The sequence below is a fragment of the Oncorhynchus kisutch genome, linkage group LG11, assembly GCF_002021735.2.
Source record: "Oncorhynchus kisutch isolate 150728-3 linkage group LG11, Okis_V2, whole genome shotgun sequence".
Taxonomy (NCBI): domain Eukaryota; kingdom Metazoa; phylum Chordata; class Actinopteri; order Salmoniformes; family Salmonidae; genus Oncorhynchus; species Oncorhynchus kisutch.
The window spans coordinates 7,117,501-7,130,636 of record NC_034184.2 but is presented as its reverse complement, the minus strand read 5'-3'; the positions used below and the strand labels follow the sequence as shown (position 1 = coordinate 7,130,636).

General features: G+C 47.0%; 1 protein-coding gene across 1 annotated transcript in view; it reads right to left on the bottom strand.

Moving 5' to 3' along the window:
* Window positions 1-13,136, bottom strand: part of LOC109898965 (protein TANC2-like) — a 102,105-nt gene that overhangs the window by 77,374 nt on the left and 11,595 nt on the right. Inside the window, exons 3-4 of the mRNA XM_031835228.1 lie at window positions 12,282-12,530; window positions 4,834-4,965 (exon numbers count right to left, since the gene is read on the bottom strand). Of these exons, the coding sequence (XP_031691088.1) occupies window positions 4,834-4,965; window positions 12,282-12,530 (381 nt within the window). The remainder of the gene's footprint in view (window positions 1-4,833; window positions 4,966-12,281; window positions 12,531-13,136) is intronic.

Here is a 13,136-nt window from a genome sequence, read left to right as displayed (position 1 = left end):
TGTGCCAGTGTGTGTGAGTGTTATGTGTGAGTGTGTGTTTGTGTTTGTGTGCATGTGTGTGTCTAAAATGAGTGGGTGTCAATCTAAGAAAGGGAACCTGCCTGTACCACCAGGTTTATCAACACCAAATGACACTATTACCTATCTAGGGCCCTGGTCAATAATAGTGCACTAAACAGGGTGACATTTGGGATCAGTGAGCTAGTCCCTTGATTTCCCTGACAGCATCAAACAACATTAAACTAAAGAAGTGAAGCATCTGGTTATCATCTGACTAGCACAACAACCCTCTATACTATAGTGCAGGAGGATGCTTCAGCATCTGGTTACCATCTGACTAACACAACAACCCTCTATACCAGAGTGCAGGAGGATGCTTCAGCATCTGGTTACCATCTGAATAACACAACAACCCTCTATAGTATAGTGCAGGAGGATGCTTCAGCATCTGGTTACCATCTGAATAACACAACAACCCTCTATACCAGAGTGCAGGAGGATGCTTCAGCATCTGGTTACCATCTGACTAGCACAACAACCCTCTAGTATAGTGCAGGAGGATGCTTCAGCATTTGGTTACCATCTGACTAGCACAACAACACTCTAGTATAGTGCAGGAGGACACTTCAGCATCTGGTTATCATCTGACTAACACAACAACCCTCTAGTATAGTGCAGGAGGACACTTCAGCATCTGGTTACCATCTGACTAGCACAACAACCCTCTATACTATAGTGCAGGAGGACACTTCAGCATCTGGTTACCATCTGACTAACACAACAACCCTCTATACCAGAGTGCAGGAGGACGCTTCAGCATCTGGTTACCCTCTGACTAGCACAACAACCATCTAGTATAGTGCAGGAGGACACTTCAGCATCTGGTTACCATCTGAATAACACAACAACCCTCTATACCAGAGTGCAGGAGGACGCTTCAGCATCTGGTTACCCTCTGACTAGCACAACAACCATCTAGTATAGTGCAGGAGGACACTTCAGCATCTGGTTACCATCTGACTAACACAACAACCCTCTATACTATAGTGCAGGAGGATGCTTCAGCATCTGGTTACCATCTGACTAACACAACAACCCTCTATACTATAGTGCAGGAGGACACTTCAGCATCTGTTTACCATCTGACTAACACAACAACCCTCTATACTATAGTGCAGGAGGACACTTCAGCATCTGGTTACCATCTGACTAACACAACAACCCTCTATACTTTAGTGCAGGAGGAAGCTTCAGCATCTGTTTACCATCTGACTAACACAACAACCATCTAGTATAGTGCAGGAGGACACTTCAGCATCTGGTTACCATCTGACTAACACAACAACCCTCTATACTATAGTGCAGGAGGACACTTCAGCATCTGTTTACCATCTGACTAACACAACAACCATCTAGTATAGTGCAGGAGGACACTTCAGCATCTGGTTACCATCTGACTAGCACAACAACCCTCTATACTATAGTGCAGGAGGACACTTCAGCATCTGGTTACCATCTGACTAACACAACAACCCTCTATACTATAGTGCAGGAGGATGCTTCAGCATCTGGTTACCATCTGACTAACACAACAACCCTCTATACTATAGTGCAGGAGGACACTTCAGCATCTGTTTACCATCTGACTAACACAACAACCCTCTATACTATAGTGCAGGAGGACACTTCAGCATCTGGTTACCATCTGACTAACACAACAACCCTCTATACTATAGTGCAGGAGGAAGCTTCAGCATCTGTTTACCATCTGACTAACACAACAACCATCTAGTATAGTGCAGGAGGACACTTCAGCATCTGGTTACCATCTGACTAACACAACAACCCTCTATACTATAGTGCAGGAGGACACTTCAGCATCTGTTTACCATCTGACTAACACAACAACCATCTAGTATAGTGCAGGAGGACACTTCAGCATCTGGTTACCATCTGACTAGCACAACAACCCTCTATACTATAGTGCAGGAGGACGCTTCAGCATCTGGTTACCATCTGACTAACACAACAACCCTCTATACTATAGTGCAGGAGGAAGCTTCAGCATCTGTTTACCATCTGACTAGCACAACAACCCTCTATACTATAGTGCAGGAGGACGCTTCAGCATCTGGTTACCATCTGACTAACACAACAACCCTCTATAGTATATACAGTGGGGAGAACAAGTATTTGATACACTGCCGATTTAGCAGGTTTTCCTACTTACAAAGCATGTAGAGGTCTGTATTTTTTTTAATCATAGGTACACTTCAACCGTGAGAGATGGAATCTAAAAAAAAAATCCAGAAAATCACATTCTATGATTTTTAGGTAATTCATTTGCATTTTATTGCATGACATAAGTATTTGATTACCTACCAACCAGTAAGAATTCCGGCTCTCACAGACCTGTTAGTTTTTCTTTAAGAAGCCCTCCTGTTCTCCACTCATTACCTGTATTAACTGCACCTGTTTGAACTCATTACCTGTATAAAAGGCACCTGTCCACACATTCAATCAAACAGACTCCAACCTCTCCACAATGGCCAAGACCAGAGAGATGTGTAAGGACATCAGGGATAAAATTGTAGACCTGCACAAGGCTGGGATGGGCTACAGGACAATAGGCAAGCAGCTTGGTGAGAAGGCAACAACTGTTAGCGCAATTATTAGAAAATGGAAGAAGTTCAAAATGATGGTCAATCACCCTCGGTCTAGGGCTCCATGCAAGATCTCACCAATGACCTGAAGAGAGCTGGGACCACAGTCTCGAAGAAAACCATTAGTAACACACTACGCCGTCATGGATTAAAATCCATGAAGGTCCCCCTGCTCAAGCCAGCGCATGTCCAGGCCCGTCTGAAGTTTGCCAATGACCATCTGGATGATCCAGAGGAGGAATGGGAGAAGGTCATGTGGTCTGATGAGACAAAAAAATATAGCTTTTTGGTGTAAACTCCACTCGCCGTGTTTGGAGGAAGAAGAAGGATGAGTACAACCTCAAGAACACCATCCCAATCGTGAAGCATTGAGGTGGAAACATCATTCTTTGGGAATGCTTTTCTGCAAAGGGGACAGGACGACTGCACCGTATTGAGGGGAGGATGTATGGGGCCATGTATTGAGATATCTTGGCCAACAACCTCCTTCCCTCAGTAAGAACATTGAAGATGGGTCGTGGCTGGGTCTTCCAGCATGACAACGACCCGAAACACACAGCCAGGGCAACTAAGGACTGGCTCCGTAAGAAGCATCTCAAGGTCCTGGAGTGGCCTAGCCAGTATCCAGACCTGAACCCAATAGAAAATCTTTGGAGGGAGCTGAAAGTCCGTATTGCCCAGCTACAGCCCCGAAACCTGAAGGATCTGGAGAAGGTCTGTATGGACGAGGGGGCCAAAATCCCTGCTGCAGTGTGTGCAAACCTGGTCAAGAACTACAGGAAACGTATGATCTCTGTAATTGCAAACAAAGGTTTCTGTACCAAATATTAAGTTCTGCTTTTCTGATGTATCAAAAACTTATGTCATGCAATAAAATGCAAATTAATTACTTGAAAATCATACAATGTGATTTTCTGGATTTTTGTTTTATATTCCGTCTCTCACAGTTGAAGTGTACCTATGAAGTGTTCCCCCACACTCTCTCCCTTCCTCGCCCACACTCACTCTCTCTGTCCCTCCACTCTCTCCCTTCCTCGCCCACACTCACTCTCTCTGTCCCTCCACTATCTCCCTTCCTCGCCCACACTCACTCTCTCTGTCCCTCCACTCTCTCCCTTCCTCGCCCACACTCACTCTCTCTGTCCCTCCACTCTCTCCCTTCCTCGCCCACACTCACTCTCTCTGTCCCTCCACTCTCTCCCTTCCTCGCCCACACTCACTCTCTCTGTCCCTCCACTCTTTCCTCACCCACACTCACTCTCTCTGTCCCTCCACTCTCTCCCTTCCTCGCCCACACTCACTCTCTCTGTCTCTCCACTCTCTCCCTTCCTCACCCACACTCACTCTCTCTGTCCCTCCACTATCTCCCTTCCTCGCCCACACTCACTCTCTCTGTCCCTCCACTCTCTCCCTTCCTCGCCCACACTCACTCTCTCTGTCCCTCCACTCTCTCCCTTCCTCGCCCACACTCACTCTCTCTGTCCCTCCACTCTCTCCCTTCCTCGCCCACACTCACTCTCTCTGTCCCTCCACTCTCTCCCTTCCTCGCCCACACTCACTCTCTCTGTCCCTCCACTCTCTCCCTCTGTCTCTCTGTGAGAAGTAAGGAGCGAAGGCTACCTGATCCAGGTATATAGGGAGTAGGGTAACATTTGGGGTGCAGACCACGTCATGATGACAGAGGATTCACTGAGGCGAGAGGTGTCTGTCAATGTGTATTATATCTAGACTGAGGAGAGAGGTGTCTGTCAATGTGTATTATATCTAGACTGAGGAGAGAGGTGTCTGTCAATGTGTATTATATCTAGACTGAGGAGAGAGGTGTCTGTCCATGTCTGTTATATCTAGACTGAGGAGAGAGGTGTCTGTCCATGTCTGTTATATCTAGACTGAGGAGAGAGGTGTCTGTCCATGTCTGTTATATCTAGACTGAGGAGAGAGGTGTCTGTCCATGTCTGTTATATCTAGACTGAGGAGAGAGGTGTCTGTCCATGTCTGTTATATCTAGACTGAGGAGAGAGGTGTCTGTCCATGTCTGTTATATCTGCAGATTAGGCAGTTCCCTATATTGTGCCCTTTGACCAGAGCCCTATGTGCATGACAGTATATAGAGTATAGGGTATGATTTGGGATCCGTCTCTTCTGAAGGGCTATAGCATTGCTGTCTTACCTCTGAGGTCGGTCTGAGCGCGTCCTGCCCCAGTGTGTGTGTTCTGTCGGTTCATGTGCATGGACATGCTCAGCGGAGTGTGTCTCTGTTCCTCCAGGTAGGTCACGTCCTCCAGCTGAGCCCAGCTGGTGGCTGAGGGTGTGTATGAAGCGGGCAGGTGGGGACAGAGCAGGAGAGGTGAGAAAGAAACGGTTAGCTTTGAATCACATACAGCATTATATTAGCTCATGCCAGCATCTTGAGGCGGCTGTCAAGCCAGGGTGAGTTAGTTCACAGTAAAGGTTAGAGAGGAGGGCGGAATGGAGGGATGCAATATGGCTGTTCCATGGAACTGTCCTCCAACCCCCTCTGAATGACTGTTCCATGGACTTGCTCCCCTCCCTCTGCGGGGCTGTTCCAGATGCCACCCAGACCCTGTGCATTAATTAACTCTGCAGACAAATATCTTATTCAAGGAGAGAAAGCCTTCACACTGACACTGCTGTGTCTGAAGGCCAGCTCTGCGGCCACTACCTTCAATGGGATTAGAAGTCTCTGTGTGTGTGTGTGTGTGTTTGTTTTTCTTCTCTGGCCCAGCTGTGGGAGCTGCAGCCTCCAAGCCAGACAAAACAGGAAATATTCATGACTATAAGGGATGTCTACAACAACGTCAGACCACAGCCTCAACGGGGATGTGATGGTAACAGTAGATGTACTAATGCACAGTCCAGCCAGCTATCCCACAACACATTTCAGAAATAAACTGAATGCTACTGGCTCCTTTATGAGGTGTATTATAGACAGAGATATTATAGATATAGATATTATAGACAGAGGTACTATAGACAGAGGTACTATAGACAGAGGTACTATAGACAGAGGTACTATAGACAGAGGTACTATAGACAGAGGTACCTTTAAGATGTTTTATTTCCTCCCTTCGCCCCCCTCTCCTCCCTCTATCCCTCTCTCTCCTCTCCCTCCATCCCTCCCTCTCTTACCTCCCTCCCTCTATCCCTCTCTCTCTCCTCTCCCTCCATCCCTCTCTCTCTTACCTCCCTCCCTCCCTCTATCCCTCTCTCTCCTCTCCCTCCATCCCTCTTACTCTCCTCCCTCCCTCTATCCCTCTCTCTCTCCTCCCTCCCTCCCTCCATCCATCCCTCTCTCTCCTCCCTCCATCCCTCTCTCTCTCCTCCCTCCCTCTCCCTCTCTCTCTCCCTCCCTCCCTCTCCCTCTCTCTCCCTCTCTCTCCCCTCCCTCCCTCCCTCCCTCCCTCCCTCCCTCCCTCCCTCCCTCCCTCCCTCCCTCCCTCCCTCCCTCCCTCCCTCTATCCCTCTCTCTCTCCTCCCTCCCTCTATCCCTCTCTCTCTCCCCTCCCTCCCTCCCTCCCTCCCTCCCTCCCTCTCTCTCCTCCCTCCCTCCATCCCTCTCTCTCACCTCCCTCCCTCCATCCATCCCTCTCTCTCTCTCCTCCCTCCCTCCATCCATCCCTCTCTCTCCTCCCTCCATCCCTCTCTCTCACCTCCCTCCCTCCATCCATCCATCTCTCTCCTCCCTCCATCCCTCTCCTCTCCCTCCATCCCTCTCTCTCTCCTCCCTCCATCCCTCTCTCTCTCCTCTCCCTCTATCCTTCTCTCTCTCCTCTCCCTCCATCCCTCTCTCTCCTCTCACTCCATCCCTCTCTCTCTCTCCTCCCTCCACCCCTTTCTCTCTCCTCCCTCCACCCCTCTCTCTCTCTCCTCCCTCCATCCCTCTCTCTCCTCTCCCTCTATCCTTCTCTCTCTCCTCTCCCTCCACCCCTCTCTCTCTCCTCTCCCTCCATCCCTCTCTCTCTCTCCTCCCTCCACCCCTTTCTCTCTCCTCCCTCCACCCCTCTCTCTCTCTCCTCCCTCCATCCATCCATCTCTCTCACCTCCCTCCATCCCTCTCTCTCACCTCCATCCCCCTCTCTCTCCTCCCTCCATCCATCCCTCTCTCTGTCCTCCCTCCCTCCCTCCATCCATCCCTCTCTCTCCTCCCTCCCTCCACCCATCCCTCTCTCCATCCCTCTCTCTCACCTCCCTCCATCCCTCTCTCACCTCCCTCCACCCCCCTCTCTCTCCTCCCTCCCTCCATCCCTCTCTCTCTCCTCCCTCCATCCATCCCTCTCTCTCTCCTCCCTCCACCCATCCCTCTCTCCATCCTCTCTCTCTCTCCCTCTCTCTCACCTCCCTCCATCCCTCTCTCACCTCCCTCCATCCCCCTCTCTCTCCTCCCTCCATCCATCCCTCTCTCTCTCCTCCCTCCACCCATCCCTCTCTCCATCCTGCTCACACTATCCCAACAGGCTTCTCTCTCATTAGGTAAAGTATCCCCCTCCCCCTCACTCTCTCCTCCTTTTCCACCTCCTCCTTTCTTTCCTCTCCCTTCATCTTCTCAGACAGTTCTCTCCTCCTGCAATTCAAATCTCTCTCTCATGCTCCCTTTCTATCTCTCTCTCTCTCTTTCTCTTTTTCTCTCTGATAGAAACTGTTAAAGCCTGGAGCTTTGATGTTTGTCTGCCGTGGTACACCAGCCAATCCATGGCCTCCTCTTCTCTCCCTTTTCTCTCATTCCTGGCAGAGTTCCTCTGACCAGAGTCTATGTTCTTTTGCCCATCTTAATCTTTTATTTTTATTGGCCAGTCTGAGATATGGCTTTTTCTTTGCAACTCTGCTTAGAAGGCCAGCATCCCGGAGTCGCCTCTTCACTGTTGACGTTGAGACTGGTGCTTTGAGAACTTGTGAGGCGTCTGTTTCTCAAACTAGACACTATAATGTACTTGTCCTCTTGCTCAGTTGTGCACCGGGGCCTCTCACTCCTCTTTCTATTCTGGTTAGAGACAGTTTGCGCTGTTCTGTGAAGGGAGTAGTACACAGCGTTGTACGAGATCTTCAGTTTCTGGGCAATTTCTTGTGTGGAATAGCCTTCATTTCTCAGAACAAGAATAGACTGACGAGTTTCAGCAGAAAGGTCTTTGTTTCTGGATGTTTTGAGCCTGAAATCGAACCCACAAATGCTGATGCTCCAGATACACAACTAGTCTAAAGGAGGCCAGTTTTATTGCTTCTTTAATCAGAACAACAGTTTCAGTTGTGCTAACATAATTTCAAAAGGGTTTTCTAATGATCAATTAGTGTTTTAAAATGATAAAAGTGGATTAGCTAACACAACGTGCCATTGGAACACAGGAGTGATGGTTGCTGATAGTGGGCCTCTGTACGCCTATGTAGATATTCCATAAAAAACAACCGTTTCCAGCTACAACAGTCACGGGGAGGCAGGTAGCCTAGTGGTTAGAGCGTTGGACTAGTAACCGAAAGGTTGCAAGATCAAATCCCGAGCTGACGAGGAAAACATCTGTCGTTCTTCCCCTGAACAAGGCAGTTAACCCACTGTTCCTAGGCCGTCACTGAAAATAAGAATTTGTTCTTAACTGACTTGCCTAGTTAAATAAAGGTAAAATTAAATATATATATTTTTTACAACATTAACAATGTCTACACTGTATTTCTGTTAATTTGATGTCATTTTAATGGACAAAAAATAAGGACATTTCTAAGTGACCCCAAACTTTTGAAAGGTAGTGTACATTTCACAATATTTAGATGCAAACCTGACAGCTGGGAAAGAGATACAGTTATGTGTGTTTCCTGTCCTTCATGAGATCACCAACTTCAACACACTCGACATGACTGTCCCTTAAGTGTCCACAGACCATTACTACATTCTCAAAAATTTAAATATTGTTTAATTATTCAAACTTTTGATGTCCAAGGGTCTCTCTGTGTTCCACAGTTTACAATCCAACTGGAACACTACAGAGCATAGAGGCAGCGTATATTTTATGCTCTCCCACTCTACGAGAGAGAACACTCTGTAGAGCGGACCCACTGATCTGGACCGGAACCAACCTGATCCTTCACAGGAGCGTTATGACAACCTGAAGGGAAGGCTCGTTAATACAGCTCATCTCCCATGAATGCCTCTGTTCTGAATAGCAAGACAATGATACAGTAAGATCAGTCAGGAATGGCAGCCTGTTATGTAACTGACATTTTTAAGATGCATTTAGCCATATTTTGGAGAATAAGCTATTTGAGGCATGCCATATTTGTCACAATTCGATACGCATATACATTTTCTCCGTAATGTTCCCTTCTCCTCAATGTGTTTTGGCTAAAAGCCTTTGAAGAAAATAACTCTGCACTCTGTTATTTACACACACATGCCAGGGAGTTTTCAGAACACTTGATTTTAGACTTGCAGCCTCAACATGGAGTTAAGAGAACAGAATGTGCAAAATAAACATATTTTCCCCAGAATCAAACAAATGACTGTCATCATTCTCTTGCTCTACCAGCATAGTTGGTTAAGCCACAGGAAAAGCCAGCAACCTTCCCGCTACATGTGATTGGCTGAGATAATGAGTGGGTGTCACGCATCCCTCCAGGACTTTCATTCGCACACCTGTACCCTATTCCCATTGACTAATACTTGTATACATGTACCCTTCGGTTTCCATTGGGGTGTCGATTATTGTTACAATGTCTGTTTTTTTATTTTATTTGTATTTCCCCTTTATTTAACCAGGTAGGCTAGTTGAGAACACCTTTATTTAACCAGGTAGGCTAGTTGAGAACACCTTTATTTAACCAGGGAGGCTAGTTGAGAACACCTTTATTTAACCAGGTAGGCTAGTTGAGAACACCTTTATTTAACCAGGTAGGCTAGTTGAGAACACCTTTATTTAACCAGGTAGGCTAGTTGAGAACACCTTTATTTAACCAGGTAGGCTAGTTGAGAACACCTTTATTTAACCAGGTAGGCTAGTTGAGAACAAGTTCTCATTTACAACTGCGACCTGGCCAACTGCGACCTGGCACCTGTTGGTGCATGTGAGTACCTGTGCTGTGTGTATTGGGCTTTCGTGCCCTTGTGGATTGCGCAGGTGATTACGGGTCTCGTCCCGTGTGTTAATCATTGTGCGCGTGTGTTATTTATTCGAGGTACTCTTCCCTATTTTGTTATGGTTTCAACCCTGTGTTTTTGTATAGTGTTTGTTAGGTCTTAGTCTCCGTGCCTTTACACAACACGCCGTAATTTGGGTACAATAAAAAATAAACATTACGCATTCCTGCGTCTGTCTCCCAAATCATTTATAACAGTGTGACAGTGGGTTGGACATGCCGAGAGATGTGTTTGGATTGGTCTGCCATATAGCACACTTCTATCTATTTCAGCTGGTCAGTTTGTGTAGGTAATCCTGTCTAACGTGGCTTTTAAAAAAAAGTATTGTGTAGAAACTTTTGACAAAAGATTCAACTATGCAAGTATCCATTTCAGAGCACTCTCGTCTGAGTGTGCAAGATGCCGGCTAGCTGACGTTAGATGGCCGGCTTGCTAGTTAACATTTCGTTTATGATCGTTATGATCGTTTATGATCCAGACGAGAGGTGACCAGGTGATTACATTACCTGACAATGCATGGATAATAAACAGAGTAGCAGCAGAAAGTGACAAATAACAAATATCAAGTTAGCCAGGTCTGTCTGACTGTGGTTATGGCTATCTATTGTTTCATAATGTCAAAATATTTGTATCTGGAATTTGTCTTTCAGCATCAGTAAAACTCACCTGACCTCCACCAGTCATACAAGGAGAACGGTCTAATACCTCCCATCAAAAAAAAGAGATGGCCCAAGCAAGCACAGGTTACACCTGAAGCATGAGGACTTGTGGCAAGTGCAGCGAACTTCATCAACTACGCAGATGAGCTGAAATACCTTCTATGCTCGCTCCGAGGCAAGCAACACCGAAGCATGCATGAGAGCATTAGCTGTTCCGGATGAATGTGTAATAATGCTATCTGTAGCCGACCTTTTAACAAGGCAACATTCACAAGGCCGCAGGGCCAGACGGATTACCAGGACATGTACATGAGCATGAGCTGACAGTTTCAACCTGTCCCTGACCAAGTCTGTAATACCAACATGTTTCAAGCAGACCACCATAGTCCCTGTGCCCAAGAACACTAAGGTCACCTGTCTGAATGATTAATGACCCGTAGCACTCACATCTGTAGCCACGAAGTGGTTTCAAAGGCTGGTTATGGCTGGACAAAAATAACACCTATGTAAGAATAATATTCATTGACTACAGCTCAGCATTCAACACCATAGTGCCCTCAAAGCTCATCACTAAGCTAAGGACCCTGGGACTAAACACCTCTCTCCGCAACTGGATCCTGGACTTCCTGACGGGCCGACCCCAGGTGATAAGGGTAGGTAACAACACATCCACCACACTGATCCTCAACAAGGGGGCCCCTCAGGGGTGCATGCTCAGTCCCCTCCTGTACTTCATGTTCACTCATGACTGCACGGCCAGGCCCGACTCCAACACCATCATCAAGTTTGTCGATGACACAACAGTGGTAGGTCTGATCACCGACAACGATGAGACAGGCTATAGGGAGGAGGTCAGAGACCTGGCCGTGTGATCAAGGCAAAGAAGATGATTGTGGACTATAGTAAAAGGAGGACCGAGCGCACCCCCATTCTCATCGATGGGGCTACAGTGGAGCAGTTTGAGAGCATCAAGTTCCTTGGTGTCCACATCACCAACAAACTATCATGGTCCAAACACACTAAGGGCACGACAATGCCTATTCCACATCAGGAAACTGAAAAGATTTGGCATGTGTCGTCAGATCCTCAAAAGGTTTTACAGCTGCACCATAGAGGGCATCACTGCCTGGTATGGCAACTGCTCGGCCTCCGACCGCAAGGCACTACAGAGGATGATGCATATGGCCCAGTACATCACTGGGGCCAAGCTTCCTGCAATCCAGGACCTCTTTATCAGGTGGTGTCAGAGGAAGGCCCTAAAAATTGTCAAACCCCTGCCACCCTAGACATAGACTGTTTTCTCTGCTACCGCACGGCAAGCTGTACCGGAGCACCAAGTCGAGGTCCAAAAGGCTTCTTAACAGCTTCTACTCCCAAGCCATAAGACTCCTTAACAGCTAATCAAAGGGATACCCAGATCCCTCTTTTACGCTGCTGCTACTCTCTGTTCATTATCTATGCATAGTCAAATTAACTACCTACATGTACATATTACCTCGACTAACCGGTGCCCCCGCACATTGACTCTGTACCGGTACCCCCTGTATATAGCCTCGCTATTGTTATTTTACTGCTGCTGTTCAATTATTTGTTCTATATTTTACTCAACACTTTCTGCTGCTACTCTGTTTATTATCCATGCATTGTCACTTTCTTTTTTTAAATATTTCTTTTTCCACTTCAGTTTATTTTAGTAAATACTTTAACACTTTTTTGTCTTTAAACTGCATTGTTGGAAAAGGGGTTGCAAGTAAGCATTTCACCTGTTGTATTCAGATGCATGTGACAAGTTCAATTTGATTTGATTTGAATTTGACTCACCTGCGACAGAGTTAGGGCGAGGCATGAGGCACAGAGGAATGGAGTGAGCAGACATGCTGTCCAGGTGTCTCTCTGGGATCTTGTTGAGGCTGTAGGTGGAGGCAGCCATGTTCTCGTCCACACGGTACAGGAACGAATCCATACCAGACTTCTGGCTCTGCCACAGCTTCAGGTTGCTTCCCCGCGAGAAACCCCCCTCACTGTATTTACCCCCACGCTCAGCGTTCTCAGGGTAGGTAGTCAGGGTGGCTGGAAGGAAGGAATGAACAACCGGAGTAGAGGAGAGGGGTCAGGGGTAAGAGTGAAGGAAGGGTTGCCTTAGCCCAAGATGTACTCTTAAGGGGCCTAACATAGACTGTCTCTGGAAGACAAAACAGACACATACTCCATCTAAACGTGAATCGATTCTCAATTGCGATTCGGGTTCCAGAAACATTTTTAATTTTTAATTTATTTCACCTTTATTTAACCAGTGGACAACTGTTGAGAACAAGTGGACAACAGTTGAGAACAAGTTCTCATTTACAACTGCGACATGGCCAAGATAAAGCAAAGCAGTATGACAAAAACAACAACACATGGGATAAACAACAGGTAGTTGGTTGGATGGGCTATTTACAGATGGGTTGTGTACAGCTACAGCGATCGGTGAGCTGCTCTAACAGCCGATGCTTGAAGTTAGTAAGGGAGATATAAGTTCCAGTCATTGGCAGCAGAGAACTGGAAGGAAAGGCGGCCAAAGGAGGTGTTGGCTTTGGGGATGGCCAGTGAAATATACCTGCTGGAGCGCGTGCTACGGGTGGGTGTTGCTATGGTGACCAGTGAGCTGAGAAAAGGCGGAGCTTTACCTAGCAA